The sequence below is a fragment of the Martes martes genome (assembly GCF_963455335.1).
Source record: "Martes martes genome assembly, chromosome: 13".
NCBI classification, from domain to species: Eukaryota; Metazoa; Chordata; class Mammalia; order Carnivora; family Mustelidae; genus Martes; species Martes martes.
In genome coordinates, this window is record NC_137901.1 from 48,977,071 (window position 1) to 49,001,832 (window position 24,762).

The 24,762-nt window shown below is 39.5% G+C and overlaps 2 protein-coding genes across 2 annotated transcripts in view; one reads left to right on the forward strand and one right to left on the reverse strand.

Moving 5' to 3' along the window:
* ESCO1 (establishment of sister chromatid cohesion N-acetyltransferase 1) overlaps positions 1-2,975 on the forward strand; it is a 79,628-nt gene extending 76,653 nt beyond the window's left edge. The window contains exon 14 of the mRNA XM_080821094.1: positions 1,779-2,975. Within this exon, the coding sequence (XP_080677220.1) occupies positions 1,779-1,926 (148 nt within the window). The 3' untranslated portion in view covers positions 1,927-2,975. The remainder of the gene's footprint in view (positions 1-1,778) is intronic.
* Positions 2,976-8,279: 5,304 nt separating this feature from the next.
* Positions 8,280-24,762, reverse strand: part of GREB1L (GREB1 like retinoic acid receptor coactivator) — a 141,917-nt gene continuing 125,434 nt past the window's right edge. Inside the window, exons 27-34 of the mRNA XM_080821095.1 lie at positions 24,535-24,696; positions 24,169-24,373; positions 16,618-16,783; positions 15,472-15,699; positions 14,419-14,560; positions 13,382-13,582; positions 10,814-10,952; positions 8,280-9,469 (exon numbers count right to left, since the gene is read on the reverse strand). Of these exons, the coding sequence (XP_080677221.1) occupies positions 9,306-9,469; positions 10,814-10,952; positions 13,382-13,582; positions 14,419-14,560; positions 15,472-15,699; positions 16,618-16,783; positions 24,169-24,373; positions 24,535-24,696 (1,407 nt within the window). The 3' untranslated portion in view covers positions 8,280-9,305. The remainder of the gene's footprint in view (positions 9,470-10,813; positions 10,953-13,381; positions 13,583-14,418; positions 14,561-15,471; positions 15,700-16,617; positions 16,784-24,168; positions 24,374-24,534; positions 24,697-24,762) is intronic.

Below are 24,762 nucleotides of genomic sequence, written 5' to 3' on the forward strand. Positions count from 1 at the left end.
TTTTGAGTTTGATTTACATTTTCCTAATGGCTAATGAGCATCTTTTTATGCTTATTGGCCATTTATGGATATTCTTTGGAGACCGCCTATTCAAATCCTATGTCCATTGTTAAACTAGTTTATCTTTTTCTTATTTTAATAGTTTTTTATATATTCTGGAGAGAAGTCCCTTATCAGATATAAGATCTGCAGATATTTTCTACCTTTTCATAGCTGTCTTTTCATCTTATTGGTGTCCTTTAATGCACAAATTTCTTTAATTTTGAACTCCAAATTATGTATCTTTTTCTTTTGTCACTTGTGTTTTTGGTGTCCTAAGAAGCCATTTCCTAATGCAAGGCTACAAAGATTTATACCTGTATTTTCTTCCAGGAGTTCATAATTTTAGTTCTTACATTTAGGTCTTTGACCATTTTAAGTTAATTTTTGTGTATGATGTGGGATTGGATCTAACAACTTTCTCTTCTTCATTCCATTTGTCCCTGTGCCATTTATTTATTTATTTAGTTAGTTAGTTAGTTTTAAAAAAGATTTTATTTATTTATTTGACAGACAGAGTTCACAAGTGGGCAGAGAAGCAGGCAGAGAGAGGAGGAAGCAGGCTCCCTGCTGAGCAGACAGCCCGATGTGGGGCGCTCGATCCCAGGACCCTGGGATCATGACCTGAGCCGAAGGCAGAGGCTTTAACCCACTGAGCCACCCAGGCGCCCGCCTGTGCCATTTATTAAGCTGACTGTTCTTTTCCATTGAGTGGTCTTGGCATCCATGTCAAAAATCATTGATTGTGAGGATTTAATTCTGGACTCTTCAGTTCTATTCCATCAGTCTATTCTTATGCCATAGCACACTGTTTTTAGTTCTGTAGCTTTGTAGTATGTTGCAAAATAAGGAACTGTGAGTTCTTAAGTTTTATTCTTTTTCAAGATTCGTTTGACTGTTGGTGACTCTTCCAATTTCATATGAGATTTAGGACCACCTTGCTAATTTCTGGAAAGCCAGCTGTAGTTCTTTTGATTCAAAAACATGGCATGTCTATTTATTTAAGTTTCCGGATCTTGCACTTCTTTTGTTAAACTTAATCTTGAGTATTCTCCTGATGTTATTATAAATGGAATTGTTTTTAAAATTTCATTTTGGATTGTTAATTTCAAGTATATAGAAATTCAGTTAATTTTTTAATATTGCTCTTGTATCCTGCAACCTTGCTGAATTCATTTTTAATTAGATCTAATAGTTTCTTTGTGAATTCCTTAGGATTTTTGTATATATAAGGTCATCTAAAACGGTCTCCAGAAAGAGGTAGTTTTATTTCTTCCTTCCTAATCTGCTTTTTAATTTCTTTTCCTTGTCTAATTATCCTGGCTAGAGCCTGCAGTAAGTAAGTAAACTGTTAAATAGAAGAGGTATGAACAGATAGCTTACCTTGTTCCTGTCAAAGACTGAAAACAGTTTTCAGCCTTTGACATTAACTTCGATGTTCTCTGATACTCTTTATCAGGTTGAGGAAATTCCTTCTACTCAGAATTGTTGAGTGTTTTTATCATGAAAAGGTGTTGGGTAAATGGTTTTTAAGACCATTGTTCCATTCATAAAAATTTTTCTACCTTAGATTATTAATAATCTAGAGGAGCGATTATTTTCAACAATTTTTAGTACATACAACATTACCTAAAAGTTTTACTGGTCAAATTTTACTTGATAGGTTTTTCCAGTTTTAATGATAAAAATATTAATTTCTTTTTTTTTTACCCTTCCACACCCCCCTCTCTTTTTAATAGGAGTAACTTTATATATGGCTCATATTTGAGTAAAGAAGAAATTGCTTTCTCAGATCCCACTCCTGATGGAAAACTATTTGCAACACAGTACTGTGGCACTGGTCAGTTTCTGGTATATAATTTTATTAATGGACAAAATAGCACCTAAAACAAATTTGTGCCTGCAGTACTAGAAGACACCTACTGAAGAGAATGGATTGGTTGCTGACTTTAACCAGGAACTAGGGCCATTTTTATTACAATGAACTCAGGACTGGCAACAACCATAAGGTTGTTCCATTTTCATAAAATTGGAAACAATGCAGTAATAGCTTATTATTGTTTTGTTTTTTAAAGAAGATATTTTATTATCTTTTACAGAAATTTATGATTGATGTATTTTATCTATAGTTATTTAGACATGTTTACATGCAGCAGATAATTGTTCATAGTGGACTGAAAACTAATGCAAGGACTATGGTCTCAGTGATAAGTATATTTTGAAGTTCTTAATATGGAAATATACCAGTGTAGCTTGGTACTGTATTTTTTTATATTGATCTGCTGATACCAGTTGTAGTTTTAAAGATTGTATTTTTACAGAGCGGAAACCAATGTTTTGGGTTCTTATTCAAGGAGGGTGCAGTATTGCACATTAAGGAATTCAGAGCTAATTCTTAAATGGCTTGAAATACATTCTGAAGGAACCCTTGCAAAAAGACAAAGTTCCAGATTAGCAGGAAGAATTTGGAATATTGAGCTTTTTCTTCCATTTCTTTCTTTCCTATTCTTGAAGCAGGAAGAAGTGGAAGGTGGTAAAGAATTGAGGCTTTTCTTCTTGGAGAGCTATAAAGTGACTAGAATTAGAAAGTACCCTCTAAAGTTTATTATTCTTTCATTCTGGTTTTATTTCTTAAAATAAATGGCACCTGGGCACACTTAGGCTATTAACAAATCCCAAAGAGGTTTATAAAAACCTGTGGAATAGTTGTAAGCTAACTATGGATGACTTGGTATCTGCTTTGTTATTCCTCAGAAATACTACACTGAGTATATGCCCGCGTTACTGGACTTCATTTTGATACTTGTCTATCCTTCATAGTGCCCTCTACTTTTAAAGGGTTTATATGTTGAAAAACTGCTGTGGCCTTTTATGACCTGTATATAATGTAGAATAAAATAATAAAATACTTGATAGCTTTTTCTAAGTGATAAATGTGATGATAGTGTGTTGTCATTTGTGCTTTTCAGGGAGTTGTTTAATTAAAACACCGGCTTTTTACAAGTTTCACCAGTTTGCCAAAGGACCAGTATGTCTGTAGCAACTCTGAACTTGGTCTTCAAAAGGCAAAATCCTACCTAACATGAGAATTTTTCTGATCTTTCACAGAAAGAAAGGGCCGTAGCCCAAGAATGAAGCACCATTATCCTTTAACATAGATTATTTTTATGAGCTGAAATAATCATATCTCCGTTAAAAACCAGCCAAAAGTTAGGACTTTAAATTAGCAGATGTGTATTTTATCCCCCTATAGATAGATGCCTTTTAAATTTTCTGAGCCATGTAAAGCTCTGTACTCTGTTTGTAGGGGTGTAAATATTTCCCTCTGACTCATTATGATAGTCTGACTTTTGACACTCCCTTTCCCTTTGGACTTGAAACTATTCTAGTCATCCCTAGTGTCCTCATTTGCCTGACAGGGAGTGTAACTTTTTAAAAAGAGGATGACATTTTCAGGTACATTATAGATGCTCTGGTAACTTTTAATTTCATAATACAGATCCAATTTCCACAGAAGCCATAGTATGCTGCTTTGTGGAGCTAAACTTGGTGGTTTCAAGGGGATCTGGGAGTAGAGAATATACGTTGATTGGTTAGTTTAAATGTTACAGTTATTAGGAAAACCATTATTTTCACATTTATATTGAAGACACAGCCCCTCAAATAACTTTTATAGTCTAGGTATTTCTCAAAGAGTAGTATTAATGACTTCTAACTTTTGAGTGTTTTCTATGTGTCACACCTGTATAGTGCTGGATTATTTTATTATCTGACAACTCAAGTGAGGAATCTGGAAGTTAGAAGCTTAAGACTGCTGTAGCAGTCAGTGTGAAAAATGCTGAAACACAGAACTAAAGCTGTGATGTGTTGATGAAGAGGAAGAGACAGCTAACCTTGGAGAAGATACAATTGAATTGAAAGAGTCGATAACCAACTGAAGAAGGATCATGGCAGAGAATCTAGGGTAATTTGGAATTTTGATTTGGGTTACTGGATAGATGGATTGACTGAGAAGGGAATTCTGGAGAATTATGTTGGGAGGATTGGACCAGAAAGGATGAGTGCGAGTTTGGTAAAGATTTTGAGGTGATTGCAGAATCTCCAAGTGGAGATACCTGTTTGGTGTGAAATTGGATATGTTGATCCAGAATTTGAGAGAAGTTTGAACTAAGGAAATTTATTAATATAGTTATTCAGAAGTTTAGAAGAGATGTTCCCACCGTGGGCTTTGTAAAATGACGGGATAGGAGAGAGTTGTGAGGAACACCATCATTTAGGAGTCTCAAAGAAGACTACCTGAGAAGAGGTAAGAGGGTCAGAAGAGAGTGGTATATACCAGAAGAAGTGTTTGATAGTAAGAATGGTCAGCACTATCACATCACAACTGAAGGCTGAAGAATGATGCTAGAAAAGAAAGGAGCGATCTTTTCGGAGTGGTGGAGGCAGTGATGGATGCAGTGAGTATACACTAATGGCCATAGTCGGAATTCAAAAGAAGTGATTCTGTAACTGTGATTGAATAAATATGTCTATGAATTTGTCAGCTGCCCTTGAATAGTTGTTGGTTCATTATAAAAATGTCTGCAGCTCCTGGGTGGCTCAGTTGGTTGAGCATCTGACTCTTGATTTTGGCTCAGGTCATGATCTCAGGGTCGTTAGATTGAGCCCTGCGTCGGGCCCCACGCTTAGCGGGGAGTCTGCCTGAGATTCTCTCCCTCTCATATTTGCATGCATGCACTCTCACTCCTTCTGTCTCAAAAATAAATATTTTTAAAAAATGATTAGTATATAGGGGCGCCTGGGTGGCTCAGTGGGTTTAAGCCTCTGCCTTCAGCTCAGGTCATGATCCCAGGGTCCTGGAATCGAGCCCTGCATCGGGCTCTCTGCTCAGTGGGGAGCCTGCTTTCCCCCCCTCTCTGCCTGCCTCTCTGCCTGCTTGTGATCTCTGTCAAATAAATAAAATCTTAAAAAAATGATTAGTATATAGATATAAGAAATGTAAGTATAGATAGGAACCACAAGGTTTTATGAGTTATGCCCTTTACTACATGGACATGCATTGGTTTTATTATATATTGCAAGAATTATAAAGAAATCATGATTTTACAAGTGAAGCATGACCATAATAAGGACAATAAGTACAGTAGATATGCAGTGACATTTTAATTGTTCTTGCTTAGATCTCATGGCTGCCCCAGGTATCTAGTCCTGTCTGGCCATATTTTCACCAGGAGTTAAACGATTGCTGAGCTGGTTCCTGGAGGGTGACTGCAGACATAGTTTTTCTTCTACCTATTCTCATGGCCCTTAGGCTTTTTGGCACATAAAGGGAAGATACTGTCTTATAATAACCCCTCCTCCTGCCACACCATTCTTGTAAAAATAAAATACACTGGACTACTTACAGAACAAAAAAGTGGTCAGAAAACTTACTTTGCTTAATTTCTTAGAACTTACTCTATCTGCTGTCATAGTCACTGAAGTGGATGCTTTCCTTAGCTCAGTACTTGATGGTAAAGAGCAGAAGGAATTTACTGTGTGAATGGCTTTAAATCTTGGCCTCAGTGATCCTTCTGAAATCACATTGGGTGATGGTTTCTTTCAGTAAAACTAGGGGTTTGGTGTTAGAGCAGTGTTCTCCTAGAGAAAGCTTACAGGTCCGTTTCCATGATGAAAGAGAGACCTGAGGAATATTTGTTGCCTAGATATTGTTCCAGCGTTAGGTAGTTGAATTCAAAGGTACAGCAGTCAGAGTTTCATGGCCTTTTGGTCCTTCTAGTAGACCAGCTGCTTTTGAATATATAGTGGAACACTATATATCAGGAGCAGTTTCTACTTGCTCCTGAATGTGTCACCACACTTAACAAATGTTTATACTCCCTCCTGAGGTAAATGGCCAGGGGTCCTTGGCCTAGAAGAGTGTTTTCATGGTTCTTTATCAAAGTCTACTATACTAATCAGTCTTTACATAATAGAACTGAAAGGCATTTTTCTGGAATAATGAAGTTATTCTTAAAAGTAGGCAGTTGGGAAGTAAATTGGAGATTAACCCTGTCATACTACACAGTTCTTGCAACACAAAGTTCTGAGGACACCAAAATGAGTGTAGTTGCCATTTATAAAAGATTGCGGATCTGCTCTATTTCTTTCCTTTTTTAAAAAACCACTTAAAAAAAAAAAGATTAGTTTATTTAACAGATCACAAGTAGAGGGGCAGGCAGAGGGCGGGGGAAGCAGCATCCCTGCTGAGCAGAGAGCCTGACTCAGGGGCTCGATCCCAGGACCCTGAGACCATGACCTGAGCCAAAGGCAGAGGCTTAAACCCACTGAGCCACCCAGACGCCCCCAACTCTGAGTATTTCTAATATGTCTGTCATCCATACCTAATGTGGGACTCTGCAAATGGGCATGGTATGTAGATACTTCATATGTGTGTGTGTATATCTTCTTTGTATAAGCTACAGATTTTCATTCAACAAATACTTAAAACTTTTCTTAAACTGTTAGGCCAGAATCGTCAAATCTTAGAGTTATCCAACTTGTGATATGTGGACTTCGTATCTTTTTTGGACGTTGCCAGTGGTAGGGAGCTCATTCCATTTTTGAACATACCAGAAAATTAGTGTAAAGAAAACAAACTTTTTCTTTTTTTGCGGGGGGGAGGGGGATGGGTGAGAATTTTAATACATTCACCAAATTAAACAAAAGGACAACATACTGTAGATACAACTTAAGACAATTTAGAATCATAAACAAAATGTGAGGTAGACCAACTAGTGAAATTCACCAAATTTTGGTTGAGAAAACTTTACAGTAATAAAGTAACACAGGTGCCTCCTTTTCTAAAAATCACAAAAAGCAATTGCATAAGTTACAGCCAAAATAATTGAATACAATTCTCATTCTAATTTTAGTTTACATTCAGTATTAACCTGTGTGAACTGTCCTACATGACAAGGTTCAACAGGTCTATAGATTAGTTATTATGCAGGCCTAGCAAACACACTCATACCACAATGTTCTAAAGGATGGCAAGGCTTGAAGCTGAACACACCAAGGTATGTATTAACAAATCATGGTGTCCTGTGCTTGTGCAATTTTATCCTTAAAGGAGAAGGACCTAACATTCTCTAAAGAGTTATACTGTTAAGGTGATTTTAAAAGATCCAAACCTTAGTATTACAGACATTGAAAAGAATAGGGAGGTCAATTGGAATTCTCCATCATTGGGGTGATGGTCCTTTGGCTTTTTCCTGGCATTTCTCTTCCAGAGGGTTAAATAGTATTTAAGAGATCAGTTATTTGATTTTTCAGAGTACCATGGAGTACCTGTATCTAAAGTTACTATTTAAAAAACACACTACAGACTTTGAAGCCCTAAAGCCAGAAGAAACCCTGAGAAGCCATCTGCCCCAGGTACAACTGTTTTAGAATTATTTCAAGTATCTTATTTGCTCTATATAGTAAATGTTATTGGAATATTGCACAAACAGTAGGTTTCTTGATATCATCTGCATTAGGCCCTTTCAGCAAAACAGGAACAATTGAAATACATTCATTTCTAAAGCAACCTGCTTCAAAACGTACCTCTTTACCAAAAATTCTGCTGTATTAAGGAGTATTTTTAAAGAATATATAAGGCAGATCCTCTTTGAAGGACAATTTTAAAAATGGGGTTTAAAGGAATTGTTCATTTCAAAATACATTTAAAGCATCATAAGTAGCTATATTAAAACCAAGAGACCTGCAAACCATTTTCAGATTAGTACATTCCATCTTTTCACTACTGTAAACTCCTTGTTATCACAAGCTAATAAAGCTGGTCAGTTAACATCATTTGTTTTAAGTAAATGCAGGCTTAGCCCCCTTTCAGTAGTTTCAGGCCACAGATAAGACATCAATTCAAGTAAAAATGGCCATTTTAAGTGGTATATATGGGCTAATAAGAAAAATGTGAAGGAGATTGTTTAATAACTGTAATTTAAGCATAAACTTCCAATAGACTTAGTTGGTTCTAGAACATTTCCTAAAAGTCTGTTTTTGATTAAAATATATTGGTGAGAAATCTGTAGAAACTTACACTGTTATTGAACAAACACCCCTGCTGATTTTAGCTGAGTCAGAGACATTATTTAATGGAATCTTTCTTTCTTCTCAACAAGGGAATCACTGGTAGGATTAAAACCGGTTATGTCTCTCTTTCTCTCTCTCTGGCTCTGTTTCCCATTTCATCAATTTTTGGGTTGTTGTCGGTATAAGGTAGGTGATAATCATTCAGTGTGGCTTTTAAAGGAAGCTTTGGTTGAGGCCCTGAAAAGAAAGAAACTACTTCCACTCCACACAGAACCGCAGCCTGACATTTAGCTTTCCTGGTGCCGGCTACTTCATTCCAGCCAAACAGGGTGGGTATGGGGTGACCACTGAACAGTTTTTAATTGGCTCAACTACTGAATTAGGTTCTCCTTGTTTAAGATTAAACGCTGGTCCATATTCTCATAGACATAGTGTGCTTAGAGATGGGAAACATTTTTAAAGAATGTAAAGAGCAAAAGAATTTCAGCAAGGAGAAGCTGCATAAATGCATACAGTGCCTGCTCTGCATTTACTGATTTGTTTGTTCAGTTTAAATAGTAAACTTTTAACTCCTGTGGAAATTTTGCCAAAAGTCTCAATACATATAAGATTATAAATCTTAAACTAACACTGCACAGAGAAAGACAAAGCTACTTCTTTTTTTTTTTTTTTAAATACAAATATTTTCTACATTCTATCATTTCAGACCCCTGAGTAATACTGTACCAAAGTACAGATCTGAAGAGAAACTGAGGGTTCAGGCCTCAAACGTTAATCTTCAATTAATTCCACACCAACGGTGTGAGTCTCATGTAACACATTCAGACTAGCTAATGCCGAGAGTCTGTTTTCCCCCTAACATAGTGTAGTAGAAAAAACAATGCAAACTCCATGTTCATTCTCCAAAGTACGTCCTCCTCAGGCTCCCATGGCAGACCATGTCTTAATTAATTGCATAACTGCCTAGGGTGGAGTTAACCTGAATTTAAGGTCCTGACAGTGGAACTGAAAGAGAATGATAGCCCCAAAGACCTGGGTCAGGTTGGGGTTGGAGGGGTGGATTTCTTTGGAGAACAAATATGTTGCACTTTGCTCCACAGTGATTGTACCTTAAAGGAAAAAAAATCCCAAGTAATTGTTTCTGCCCCACCCCACCTAGGCATCCCTTTGCTGTGTTTGGTCTCTTCAAAAGGTCATACGTGGCGGCCAGTAAGAAAATAGAGGGGCTTGTCATCACTGCTGTTAGCGGTTTGAAACTCGTCCCGGAGGCGGAACTGCCACTCATCCTCTAGCTCTAAGCGGACAATTGTTTGGCGTAAGGAGCTTCTGTCTTGGCAGATGACACATAGGGTAGCACCTTCAGAGGAAACGCAGAAATGCATGTTAGGCTCAGGGATTGAAATATAAAGAACCTACCATTTTTTTCTGATTATATCCTCTAAGCTAACACATCTGAGAACCAACATGTAGGTAAGTGACCTATCACAATCATTTGTAATAATTTTATTTTCTAATTGAGTAAGTAATATTACAAATTCAGTTTAAGAGTGTAAAGTGAAAAATCTCTCCTTGCCCTCTGGTAACCAATGGTAAAACCAGTGTTCTGTGTCTCTAGTGTAGGGCTTCTCCACCTTAGCAACACTGGGTAATCTTGTTACGGGGGGCTGTTCTGTTCGTGTAGGGTGGTCTAGCAGCATCCTTGGCTCTACTCACTAGATGTCAGCAGCGCCCTCCAGTGCGGCAACCTAAAATGTGTCCCGCTATTGCCAGATGTCCCCTGGGAGGCAGCCCCCTTGCCCCACACTGCTCCAGGCGCATTTTATGCATACATACACAATATCCTCTGTTCTTAAATTGTACATACGAGTAAAATCATATGGTGTTTATCTTTTCTCTGACTTATTTCACTTAGCATTATATACCCTCTAGGCCCACTCATGCTGCTGCAAATGGCAAGATCTTTTTTTTATGGTAGAGTTAATCCATTGTATATAAATACTTCTTCCTTATTCATTTATCTATGGTGGGACGCTTTGGTTGCTTACATATATTACCTGTTGTGAGTAATGCTGCAATAAACATTGGGGTGCGTGTATCTTTTTGAGGTAATGTTTTTATTTTCTTTGGGTGAATACCCAGTACTGGAATTAATGGATATGATTAATCCTATCTTCAGTTTTTGAGGAAACTCTACACTGTTTTTCCACAGTGGCCTGTGCACAATATTCTGAGTCTTAACTTTCTTCACTGACCTCAGCGGTCATCCCGTCATGATTATTTGTGGTGCTTAATCTGCAGTTTGTTCTTAGGCAGATCTCTTTTGTATTGTACACACCTGTTGAAGCAACTTTAGCTTCTATACCAGAATTACAACTCATTAACCTGATTTTTATTAAAATAGGTGATTTGAGAAGCATTGTTTCTGCTTACATCGCATCATTCCTTTCTGAAATTAATAGTGGTAAAACCAAACTTAATGTGGTCACATTTCTGGCTTTGTGTCTGCATTTTTGCCCTGACTTAACAACAACTTGATTCCACCCCTGCCCCAGTTAAGAAAATTGTGGCCCTGGTTTAAAAGCAAGGTGTTTAACTTACTGGCAAAAATTACTGTTAATGTGCTTTTTTGTATGTTTCACCTCCCTGTTTTATCTGGGGGAACAATGGCATTCATAAGCAAAAGGCACTAAATTTGACTTACCTTTTAGAAACTTAAATTTCTTCAGAAGATCAGCACCTACAAAAGAGTCACAGAGGTACAAGAGAAGTCCACTGAAAAACACCCCTTCACAGCTGACATTGCTGGAGTGGGGCCTGGAGCTGACGTAGCATATGGCCACCTGGAATCATCAAGCAGACATAGCATGGGCATTTCAAAAAGCAAGCAAAACATCTATACTATAGCTGAGTGAGCCAGTACCTTCCATTTTAGCAATTTCAGGGTAAGGTAAAGGAGGTAAATTTTTTTATTGAAACTTAAATAGATTGGTTATTTAAACTCTGTAGCTCTTTTATTTAGTGTGCCAAGTTTTAATCTATTTAAATCTTGTTTCTCTTAATGAAGGCAGTTAGGATTAGTAGTAAGAAACAAAACAGGCCTCTCCACGTAACTGCCTTCCACACAAAGGCATACTTTAAAAAGATTTAAATGTTTTGATTAGAAATTTTTTATCTTCATCAATAAGGTAATCAGCTTTTCATTTACATGAACTTCAATTTTCAATCAGACAGAAGCTTCAAATAGTCCATGATTTTAAGTAGGCTCCACACCTAGTGTGGAACCCAGTGTGGGGCTTGAACTCAAAACCCTGAGATCAAGACCTGAGCTGAAATCAAGACTTGGATGCCTAACCGACTGAGCCACCCAGGCACCCCCAACAGTGCATAATTTTTTATTTATTTGGGAGAGACAGCGAGAGAGAACACAAGTAGGGGGAGCGGCAGGCAGAGGGAGAGCGGGAACCAGACTTCCTGCTGAGCAGGGAGCCCAGTGTGGGGCTCAATCCCAGGACCCTAGGACCATAACCTGAGCCGAAGGCAGATGCTTAACTGAGCCACCCAGGTGCCCCACTGTGGATGATATTTAAAATTTAGTTCAATATGGCTTGCATGTACAGAATAGAACTTTACAGAATTTACAGGGTAATAAGATAGTTGGGGAGACCTTGAGAACAGTGAAATGGCTTCATATGTGGACCTGACCACTTGGCTCCAAATACTGGTTTTGCTGCTTCGTAGCTAGTAGGAGACCTTGAGCAGCTTCCTTCATTTACCATACCTCAGTCCCTTGTCTGGGGAAAGAACAGTAGTACCTGTTTCATAGGACTGTTTTGTGGAATAAATACCGTAAGCTGTTAAGTAGATATTCAGTGAGTGTTAGCTGTTGTTAGACAACGCAGTCTTTAATACTTAATAACATCTAGAGCCCTGGACCCTGGGGTAGAGGATTTTGGAGATACCATAAAAGGCACTATTACACTTGATGGTTTTTAAGGTTCCTTCTACCTCTAAAATTCTACAATTCATGGTCCAACCCACAGTGTAGATTACTGAAATTTCATAAGAATAAGAATGTAAAGTGTTTATGCTCTTTGAATTAAAAATCAGTTCACAGGGGATGTCTGGGTGGCTCAGTTAAGCTTCTGCTGTTGGCTTAGGTCATGATCCTAGGGTCCTGGGATTGAACTCCACATTAGGCTCCCTGTCCAGCAGGGAGCCCGTTTCTCCCCGCTTCCCCTGCCCTCAATTTATGCTCTCTCTCTCAAATGAATAAAAAAATCTTCAAAAAAAATCAGTTTTCAGAATTGAATACAGTTGTATTTCAGTTTGAAAAATTGTATATGCCAATACACACACAAAAAGCCAAAGAGGAAGTAATAGTCTACCAAAATATTACTGTTCCCATTACAAGTGATTTTTTTCCTTTATACCTTTAATTTTTTAAAAAAATTCCTTACAAAGAGTATATTATGTTAATGAATAGAATAAAATATTTTTAAAACAATACTAATAATCATAGAGGAAAGCTTAGTGGTGGAAGCCCTTAAAGTTCCAAAGGCCATCGGTGGTTTAAAGGTGTAAGTGACAGATCTTTTAAAAAACTAAAACTGGTGGAGAATTTGAGACAGACGAGAAAGAGTGGAAAATGAGGAAACAATGGAAAAGAAAAATTCAGGAATAGAAAGTGGTGAAGTGACAGCTCTAAAGGTCTCCTGTGATCCCCTAAGTTGTTCAACAGTCACAGAGCTCTTCTTCTGCCTAAAACAGTGGCTGAGACACTGTGTGCCTCTGAGGAACTGTGTCTTGTGGAGAAACATCATGTGATTATAAGATGGTCTGATAACTGCTTCTGTGCGAGGTCATGGGTAGGCTGCTCAGTGGAACTGACCTCTGAGCTAAGCTGTGCATCTTCACTGGCTCACTGTGGAGAGCTTGAAGTAGGTATGGGGAGGGACAGTTGCCATCACATCTTGTGTGAGCCTTTGCAATATGTCACAGGCTCCTTTTTTGTCTCCATTTAAAATTTCAAATGGGAACTAAAATGGGAAAGAAATGGAAGTTGGGGCACCTGGGTGGCTCAGTGGGTCAAGCCTCTGCCTTTGGCTCAGGTCATGAACTCAGGGTCCTGGGATTGAGCCCCGCATCAGGCTCTCTGCTCAGCTCGCTCTCTGCCTACTTGTGATCTTGCTCTCTCTCAAATAAAATCTTAAAAAAAGAGAGAGAAGGATGGAAGTGGATAAAAGCATAGTACCAGCCCTCTTCCCTTTACCTCTGGTCCAATGTTAAGGTAGCAGTCAATGGCCAACACAGGACTCTTGAAGTTATGGATGGCTTTGGGGAAGAGTTTGTAGGAAGCGTGCTGAAGGAACTTCTCCAGGAGAAACTGCGCAGGGGCTGCCAGTAGTGTATGTTCACTGTCAGGAGCACAGACATACTGAAGAGGCAAGATGGGTGCTAAGCTCTCTGACACCTGAAATCAGAGCCAAGATTATCATGGGAAATACGTCTGTCACTGGATGAAGCAGGCAAGGAAAAACTGCATTGCATACTAACAGTCCCCAAATAAGAGCAGTAGCACAGTGACAGATGGTAGGGCTAAACATAAGTGTGTCATTCTTGGGTTCTGAGAAAGTTCTTTCCCCTTGGGAATAGGTTGGGTCTAACAACACACAGCAAGGGAAGGAGAAGTGTAGGCTTCTTTGAAAGTTACTGCATTTAGCAACATTGTGAAGGCCCACAGGACACCTTTCTCAGTGCTGCTGGATGTGGACAGGTTAAATCCCATCCCATCAGATCCAAAAAATAAAAGCAAAGAGGTTTCTAAGCTCCACTGGGGAAATCACATATAGTAAATGATTAGATACCAGTAAACTCTTAAAAGAATCGGTTAGGTCCATGGAATTTACTCTCAACAGGTGCTGATTGGTATTACTTTCTTAAAAAAGAAAATGGCAAAGGAACAGACAAGCATCTTAATTTACATTTCACTTACGTATTAAAGAATGTAAAGATGTTAATTTTGCCAGTTTATGAAGAGAGAATGTTAAGTTTGAAACTTGAGATTTGATGGAATTGTTAAGCCTTAAGTCTAAAGAAAGGTAGATCTGTTGACTTCACATGTTACGTTTGCTCTGGGTGAATCCTCAGTAAGGGGAATGAGACTGCAAACTTGGCATTAAGAACAGATTCCCTTGTGTTATCTCACTTTCCAGTCAAGTGCCAAGTGCTTAATGCCAGTGCCAAGTAACAAGTACTGGTAAGAAACTGTCTTAACTTTCAACAGTAGAATCAAGCTTGCAAACTTACCATGATCTTTGGTTTAATGATAAAGTCCCTTTGCCCTCCAACCTGAACATGTTTCTTCATGAGACTGAAGTTATTAAAGCGGCAGATGAGCAGGCCACTACTGTTTGTTCTCAGGTTAAAGTCAACATCTTCACAGAAATACCTAAATCATAATCACAGGGATAGGTCTTTGACTACCTGTCACATCCCAGCCATGTTCACCACACACAGATGCATCATAGCTGTTAGGAGACAGACTCAGAATCAGCCTCGCCTTCTGGAGCTGGCTGGCCCTCTTAGCACTGGCCTGTGAACCCCCTGAATTGGGCACTGCAGTCATTAAAAGGAGGAGAAAATGAGATGGCTTTGGCCCCAGATAACCAAAGGGGCCTTAGGCATTCCTGAACTGAAACAGGACTGCACATTCCCACTCCCGTGGGAAACAAACGCAGACATGCTCCGAGTTTTAAAATCCTGACTGCAAACAACATGAAACAGCTCCAGCATATTCTAATAGTTACAGAGGTGGTGGCTGACATAAGAGGGACTAAATGGTCCCTGACATTCCTCACTTGGTCATCTTGGATTTTCCAGGATGGGGATGTTATTCAGGAGGCAAGACCAGGGCTAGCCTGCTCATTCCGGCCTGCTGGCCCTTCCCTGAAGGATCCAAATCTCTGGATTTTACAAATATTTAGGGAAAAGGATTAACTTACAAGTTCTGAGGATGAAAGAGTTCACCTTCAATGGATTATGAGTCCACACACTGATTTGTGTTGACATAATAGTGTTTGTCCCCGTTTTAGTTCTTGTTGAATAATGGGATAGCTAAAGTAGGTTTTCTAATTACAACTTCATGTTGTAATTCCTGTTTTTTTAAGGGTCCGGGTCAGTTTGAGGGATTATGAAGGGGCACTTTGGGGCTTGTGATCCACTCCCCCTCCTTGTCCATAAAAGGAGATTCTCGGTTTTTCAAAGACCAAGTCAAAGGAGTAGACCCATTGTAGGTGTCAGAGTTGGACAGAAGCAACCAGTAGGTGCCAGGATTACTTGCCTCCAGGAGGCCTGACTTACCTGTTGAAGTCGTACTGTACATTCTGAGTCAAGTCTATGTTAAGGAGAATGAAATCATGCACGTGGCACCTAGAAAATGGGGCTTTCAGGCTCTGAGAAGTCAATTTGCTGCTCCATTTCTGTATGCCCAGGATTGCGTAGTGGATGATTTTTGGTGTTGCTTCAATATGCTGCAAGACACTCTTCAAGGACACATTCTTACTGGAAACTCCTGCTTCCATGGGCTGGCTATGAAATGTAAAATTGGTTTAAATAAGAGATCAATAAATATTACTGAGGGTTTATTAAGGGCTAACACTACTATACAGTATTAATATCTGTAAAGGATAAAATTAGCTGGTTTACTTTATATTAGACTGGGATAGAAAAGAGGTCAAGCCTAGTATTCATGCTGCCTGTCACTGCTAACTTAAGGGAGCTGTCTTTTGGGGGTAGGGCTTACCATGTTAAGGCAGAGAAAGAAAGCCAGCCCATCTCAAAATGAAGCACATTTTGAAGGTTAGAAGCACACAGGTATACCTTTGGTAATTACGGTGTAACAAAGGAATATTTGAAAACACTGGCTTCATATCCGTAAGTGGAAACAGACACAATGTGTGAGCCAGAAGGGCCTAAAGGTCACCTGGAAGTGTTTTGGGGCGGGGGGGGGGGGAGCTACTTGTATTTTGGGGCCATTTATTGCTTAGGACTTCTCTAGGTTTAGCATTTCCTGGTCCTCATGGACCTATTTTCACCACTGTCCTAGGAAGGAGAACCACTGATTTTGGCTCAACCCTAATTTCAGAAGTGAGGGAATTGAGACAGATTAAATGACTTTCCCTTTTGATCCGGGTAGTTACAGAGCAGAGCTGGGGTTAAAATAAGCAGGTCTGACTCAGGAGCCAGTAGACTTTATAAAACACAGTACTTTCCCACAGACTTTATAGCAGACCAAAGCCATGATGCAGAAATAGCCCAGGAGCGTAATGGCACACTGGATCTCTAAATTGAAGAGAGTGCTAGTGAGGGTAGTCTCCTGAATCATTGTTTTGCTCTGGAAAGCTGTACTTCTCTCATTTACTTCCATGCATGACTATAGCCAAGGAAAGGATCTTCTTCACAGCATTAGGTCATACTTCCCTAGAAGGGCTTGGCAACTACTACTACCTGCTCTGATCCTGAACACTGTGAATGTTCCACAGAACACACGAGTCATCCATCACAACAATGAAAGGCCAGACACACTGGCGTTTAACTCCCAGTTCTTCCAGGCGGTTCCTCTCCAGTTCCAGATTGTGGTAGGACAGCTCCTTAATGAGAAACCTGGCAGCACCTGGAAGGCAACATAACCACAGCTGTACCTCCTTCACTCAGGCTTGACCCAACACCCCCACCCCCCAGACAACCTTCTTTCCAAGGCATGCCTGTTCACGTGAGCATGCAGGGTGGGAGGGTCAACGAATTGTTCAGAGCAGTGGTTCTCAAATGAGTAAAAATAAGGAGTCTGTTTAAAATGCTGATTCTGGAGCCCATCACCAGAGATGCAGTTTAAGTCTGATAAAAGGCCAAAAACCAGAGCAGTCTTTGATGATGCAGATGATTCATGCACTACACTTTAAGGGGTTCTGCAAGAATCCAGTTTCCCTGATGGGACAAAGGATACCACGTAGAGGAAACGCATATAACTGGTTGGTTCTTTTTAAAGCTGTAAGATGCACTCTCAGTCCTAGAAGCAGCCACTTCCATGTCATGCTCTAGGGAGTAGCCAGGGTTGCGGTGAGTGGGTATACTGCTTATACGAATGTATCCCCTGCTTTAGGAGATTGACAGCAGTGTTCTTTGAAGAAGATTCTGGAAACTGGCATCCTTTCCCTAGATGGGCTTTTTTGCAAGAGGCAGTATGGTATAGTAAAAGACTGGAGCCAAGCTAGTAACATTTAATCCTGGTTCCACCACTTTCTAGCTGTGTGACAGTGAAAAAGTTAAATCCCCTATGCCTTGGCTTCTCCATCTATAAGAAGGCAATGATAATGTCCACTTCACAGGATTGTTGTATGGTGTTCACAACAGTGTCTAACATGTGGTAAGTACTTAGTATTAGAGATTATTAAGAAGATGATGATCATCAGATCCATCCATGTTGTTGCAAATGGCAAGATTTCATTCTTTCTATGACTGAATGATATTCCATTGTGTATATATGCCACATTTTTATCCTTTTTCACTTATCAGTGGACACTTAGGTTGCTTCTATAATTTGGCTATTATAAATAATGGTAACTCAAGCCAGTCAGAGAAAGCAAATACCACATGATTTTACTCATAGGTAGAATTTAAGAAAAAATGAACGAAGAAAAGAAGAAAAAAAGACAAACCAAAAAACAGTTAACTATAGAGAACAAACAGATGGTTACAGGGAAAAGGGGTAGAGGTTGGGTGAAATAGGTGAAGTGGATTAAGAGTACACTTATCTTGATGAGCACTGAATAATATATGTAATTGGTGAATCACTATATTGTACATCTAAAACATAACACCATATGCTAACTACACTGGAATTAGAATTTAAAAAAATTAAGAAGATGATACTCATCACAGCCGAATTTTATGAGTGGGCTACCTGAAAATGAAAATGTAGGTAATGAAATGAAGAGATTAAACAAAGCTATTAGATCTATGGAGGAACCAGAAAAACAGTTTGAATCGATCAAGGGTACTACTAGAGATTAAGGAAAACCTACCTTCCAAGAACATTTGTGTAATACTTTGTATTCTCAATGTAGTAAGGACCATATATGAAAAGCCCACGACTAACATTGTAATGGTAAAAGACTGAAAGCTTTTCCTCTAGGATAGAACAAGACAAGGATTATTCCATTGTACCACTGCCACTTGTATTTAACACAGTACTAGAAATCCTAGCCAGAGTGATTAGGCAAGAAAAAGAAAAGGCACTGAGGTTGGAAAGGAAGAAGTAAAATTATCTGTTTGTAGGCACATGACTTTATATGTAGAAAGCCATAAATATTCCACACACACATATAAACTGTTAGAAATAATAAACATGAATTCAGCAAAGTTGCAGATACAAAACAAAAAAATCAGTTGTGTCTCAATACACTAACAGTCATCTAAAAGGGAAATTAAGAAAATTTCATTTACAATGGCATCAAAAAGAATAAAATACTTAGGAATATATGTTTAACCAAGCATATGAAAGATCAGTACATAAAAAAGTACAAAACATTGCTGAAAAAAAGTAAACATGACATGGGTAAATGGAAAGACATCCATGGTCATGGATTGGAAGACATAATATTGTTGAGATGTCAATATTATCCAAAGTGATCTACAGATTTAATGCAATCCCTATCAAAATCTTAATGATTTATGTGTGTACAGAAATTAAAAAAGAATCCATCCTTAAATTAATGTGGAATCTTAAGGGACCCTCAACAGCAAAAATAACCTTGAAAAAAGAACAAAGTTGGAGGTCTCACAGTTGGCTGATTTCAAAACTTACTGTAAAATGATAGTAATCAAAACAATATGGTAGTAACATAGAGACAGACATATAGGCGGGTGGGATAAGAATGCAGAGCCCAGCAGTAAGGGCCCAGCCCTAAGGACCTGTACAGTCAAATGATTTTTGACAAAGGTGCCAAGACCATTCAATGGGAAAAGGACAATTTCTTCAGCAGATGGTATTAGAAAAACTGATGTTCCCATACAAAAGAATGAAGCTGGACTGTTACCTTACACTATATAAAGATCTAACTGTAAGAGCTAAAACTATAAAACTCTTAAACTCTTAAAACTCTTAAAAGAAAACAGGTGAGGGGCGCCTGAGTGGCTCAGTGGGTTAAAGCCTCTGCTTTCGGCTCGGTCATGATCCCAGGGCCCTAGGATCGAGCCCCCCGCATCGGGCTCTCTGCTCCGTGGGGAGCCTGCTTCACCCCCCCCCCGCCTGCCTCTCTGCCTGCCTCTCTGCCTAGTTGTGATCTCTGTCTGTCAAATAAATAAAATTAAAAAAAAAAAAAAAGAAAACAGGTGAAAATCTTGCTGTTGTATGTAGCAATGATTTGTTGGATAGGACACCAAAAGCACAGGCAACAGAAAAAGAAAACTTATAGTTGGACTGCATCAAGATTTAAAATATCTGAGCACCCATAACCAGCAAGGAAATAGAAGAAGAAGTAATCAAAAATTTCCCAACAAAGAGCCCAGGGCCAGATGCCTTTCCAGGGGAATTCTACCAAACATGTAAAGAAGAAATAATGCCTATTCTAATGAAGCTGTTTCAAAAAGTAGAAATGGAAGGGAAACTTCCAAACTCTACAAGGCCAGCATTACCTTGGTCCCAAAACCATACAGAGACCCCACCAAAAAGGAGAATTACGGACCAATATCCCTGATGAACATGGATGCAAAAATTCTCACCAAAATACTAGCCAATAAAATCCAATAGTACATTAAAAGGATTATTCACCACGACCAAGTGGGATTTATTCCTGGACTGCAAGGGTAGTTCAACATCTGCAAATCAATCAATGTGATACACTACATAAGTAAAAGGACAAGAACCATATGATCCTCTGATGTAGAAAAAGCATTTGACAAAGTACAGCATCCTTTCTTGATTGAAACTCTTCATAGTGTAGAGATAGAAGGAACATCTCAATATCATAAAAGCCATATTGAAAAGCTCACAGCAAATACCATCCTCAATGGGGAAAAACTGAGAGCTTTTCCCTTAAGGTCAGGAACATGGCAGGGATGTCCACTATCACTACTGCTGTTCAGCACAGTAGTAGAAGTCCTAGCCTCAGCAATCAGACAACAAAAAGTAATAAAATACATTCCAATTGGCAACGAAGGAGTCAAACTCTCACTGTTTGCAGATGACATGACACTCTGTGTGGAAAACCCAAAAGACTCCACCCCATAGTTGCTAGAACTCATACAGGATTTCAGCAAAGTGGCAGGATATAAAATCAATGCACAGAAATCAGTTACATTCCTATACACTAACAAGGAGACAAGAAAGGGAAATTTAGGAGTTGATCGCACTTATAATTGTACCCCAAACCATAAGATGCCTAGGAATAAACCTAACCAAAGAGGCAAAGGATCTATACTCAGATAACTATAGAACACTCATGGAAGGAATTGAGGAAGACACAAAGAAATGGAAAAATGTTCCATGCCCATGGATTGGAAGAGCAAACATTATTAAAATGTCGATGCTTTCTAGAGCAAACTACACGCTCGATGCAATCCCTCTCAAAATACCATCTACTTTTTTTCACAGAACTGGAACAAATAATCCTAAAATTTATATGGAACCAGAAAAGTCCCCAAGTAGTCAAAGGAATGTTGAAATAGAAAGCCAAAGCTGGTGGGATCACAGTCCCGGACTTCAAGCTCTATTACAAAGCTGTCATCATCGAGACAGTATGGTACTGGCACAAAAACAGACACATAGATCAATGGAATGGAATAGAAAGCCCAGAAATGGACCCTCAACTCTATGGTCAACTAATCTTTGATAAAGCAGGAAAGAATGTCCAATGGAAAAAAGACAGTCTCTTCAACAAATGGTGTTGGGAAGATTGGACAGCCACATTCAGAAGAATGAAATGACCATTTCCTTACACCACATGCAAGAAGAGACTCAAAATGGATGAAAGACCTCAATGTGAGACAGGAATCCATCAAAATCTTGAGAACACAGACAGTAATCTCTTTGACCTCAGCCACAGCAACTTCTTCCTAGAAACATCGCCAAAGGCAAGGGAAGCAAGGGCAAAAATAAACTATTGGAACTTAATCAAGATCAAAAGCTTTTGCATAGCAAAGGAAATAGTCAACAAAACCAAAGGACAACTGACAGAATGGGAGAAGATATTTGCAAATGACTTATCAGATAAAGGGCTAGTATCCAAAATCTATAAAGAGCTTATCCATCTTAACACCCAAAGAACAAATAATCCAATCAAGAAATGGGCAGAGGACCGAACAGACATTTCTTCAAAGAATACATCCAAATGGCCAACAGACACATAAAAAAGTGCTCAACATCACTCAGCATCAGGGAAATGCAAATCAGAACAACAATGTGATACCTCACACCAGTGAGAATGGCTAAAATTCACAACTCAGGAAATGACAGATGTTGGAGAGGATATGGAGAAAGGGGAACCCTCCTACACTATTGGTGGGAATGCAAGCTGGTGCAGCCACTCTGAAAACAGCATGGAGATTCCTCAAAAAGTTAAAAATAGAGCTATCCTGTGACCCAGCAATCACCTACTGGGTATTTACCCCAAAGATACAAATGTAGTGATCCGAAGGAGCACATGCACCCAAATGTTTATAGCAGCAATATCCACAATATCCAAACTATGGAACCTAGATGTCCATCAACAGATGAATGGATAAAGAAGCTGTGGTGCATATGTGTATATATACATACACACACACACACACACACACACACACACAATGGAATACTATGCAGCCATAAAAGAAATGAAATCTTGCCATTTGGAATAATGTGGATGTGTATTATGCTGAGTGAAATAAGTGAAATAAGTCAATCAGAGAAAAGACAATTATCATCTCTCTGATATGAGGAATTTGAGAGGCAGGGCAGGGGGTTATAGGGAGCACAGAAGGAAAAAAATGAAAAGATGAAACCAGGGAGGGAGACATACCATAAGAGACCCTTAATCTCAGGAAACAAACTGAGGGTTGCTGGAGGTGGGGAGGGATAAGATGGCTGGGTGATGGACATTGGGGGTATGTCCTATGGTGGATGCTATGAATTGTGTAAGACTGATGATTCACAGAACTGTACCCCTGAAGCAAATAATGTATTAATGTTAATAATAAAAAAAGAACATTTTGCTAAGGGAAATAACTCAGACACAAAAGAACAAATATTGTAAAGGGGTGCCTGGGTGGCTCAGTGGGTTGGGCCTCTGCCTTTGGCTCCAGTCATGGTCTCAGGGTCCTGGGTTCAAGCCCCGCATCGGGCTCTCTGCTCAGCAGGGAGCCTGCTTCCCCCTCTCTCTCTGCATACCTCTCTGCCTACTTGTGATCTCTCTGTCAAATAAATAAATAAAATCTTTAAAATTAAATTAAATTAAAAAAGAACAAATATTGTATGATCAAGCTTACATGACATACCTAAAGTAGTAAAATTCACAGAGACAAAATAGAAAGGTGGCTACCAGGAAAGGGGGAAATAAGGAGTTAATCTTCAGTGATACAGAGTTTGAGTTTTGTGAGATGACCAAAGTTCTGGAGATTAGTTGCAAAACAATATGAATATGGTGAATGCTACTGAACTGTACCCTTAAAAATGGCTAAGATGGTAAATTTTATGCTGTTTTTTTCCAAATAAAAAATAAAAAATAATTTGCATGTATGTCATTGGCATATATGTTAGTTTCTCCTCAAATTATTGCACAAATGGCAAAACTGGCATTAAGCAAATTCATTCAGATCCGGTATGAGGAAATTCACCTAAAGATTGGTAAGGCACAGAAGGGGGGTGATTTGAGGATCATATTCATATGGAGAAATATTCGAGTTAGTTTGTGGATACGTGGTTTTGGAGAGGACTGATAAACAGGAATATGTAAAAACCTTAATCCACTTGATACAAAGTCATAAATATGGAAAATAAAATCATATTCAAAACTAGTTTTTGAAAATATTTTAATCCCATATTAAGGCTAAACTTTAAGGAAATGAAAAGGGATGGAAGGGAGAACAAGAGACGAGACTTAAGGAAGGGAGAGAGGTGGACAGATCAGCGGAGGGAGCGATGGTGGGTGGGGCGGGGGTGGTGTTGGTGCTGGGCGCAGGGATGAGAGAAGATGAGAACCTGGAGAGAAGAGGAGTGTAGATTTAGAGATTTAGAGAAACTACTCAGGTCTCCTCTGCATTCTCTGTTTCTGGGTGAGATGTTCCTACATCCCTCTAAAGTGTCAATGAGCAACTGTTGGTCTTCAGTCCTAGGGAGACTGCAGATACTCACAGGAGCGGATGGGGAATATGGTTAAGAACTAAGATGCAGGAAGTGACCAGACACACAGCTCTGAACCCAGCTGGAGGTCTCATACCTCCACAGCTCTGTCACACGCTCAGATAACCATGTGCTCCTTTGATGACTCAGCCCATTGCTCTTAAACTCCATGGGGAAAAGCAGGAAGGACTTTGTCCAGGTACTTTTAAGATGACTGCCATACACAGTAATGATGCTTCCAATTTCTGGTTGTACAGAACCCCCTCTTAGAACTTGTCATGTGCCTTTAAAATGATTAGCAATGACTCGGGGACACCTCCAGATCCCTCCAGATCCTCCGGACCACGGTGAAGTGCTAGCTCCCCTCCTCCTCACTGTTCCACTCCTGCCACAAAGGGCTCAGTCCTGGAAGATTGGCAACCGACTCTGGGAAGAATCCCAAACCCTTCCCGGAATGCTCAATCTACCAGTGACTTCTTTAGCGACTAGCCCTCGGAAGTTAAAATTCTGCTAAACTGCAGATAAAGGGAAAGGAAAACTCAAATTTAGAGAAGAATCAAAAGTCTTTTGATCCAGCAGATAGGATTCTTTCTAGAGGCTTGGGAACCTCTGAAAGTCTCCCGTCCGGAGAACGGAGGTCCCTTGATCTTGCAGCCCTTCTCCGCACCCCGGGGGCCCCTTACCCACGCCTGCGTTATTGAACATCCCAGGGAGCACCAGCATGATGTGGTTGGGCCAGTACTTGCGGTACAGAGGCATCTCGTATTCTTTGACCACCAGAAGGTGCAGGTGGCTGATGCCCTCCATGGCATGAAAGAGGTTTAGGAGTCCGTGCTCATGGCGACCACTGGAAGGAGTGAAAATAGGGCTCTTGACTGCATTCAAATTCTGCTGAAAGGGAAAAGAAAAAAAAAGAAAAGAAAAAAAAAGAACCAGAGACCAAAAAGGGAAATTAAAACCCTTAGATTTAAGAAGTTTGGAGAACCCAATCTAGTATGTTGGGTCTGTTGGTCTGAAAGCAACGTTCCCATCCAGACACTGTCACCCACCTTGTCTGACACCAGGGGCAGCCGCATGCTCTCCAGGTGTTTGCCCTGCTTGCTGAAGACAAAATGACTCTCTTTGGACTTGGGAATGATGAAATAGAGCTGCACCTCTTCTCCCAGCATAGAGGAAGAGAACGTGAAAGCGTGAAGGGTGGAGTCAGACATCTGTGTTTGTAAAGAAGGAAGGAAGGGGATGTAAGCTCATGGTTTGCAAACTCCTAGACCAGTCAT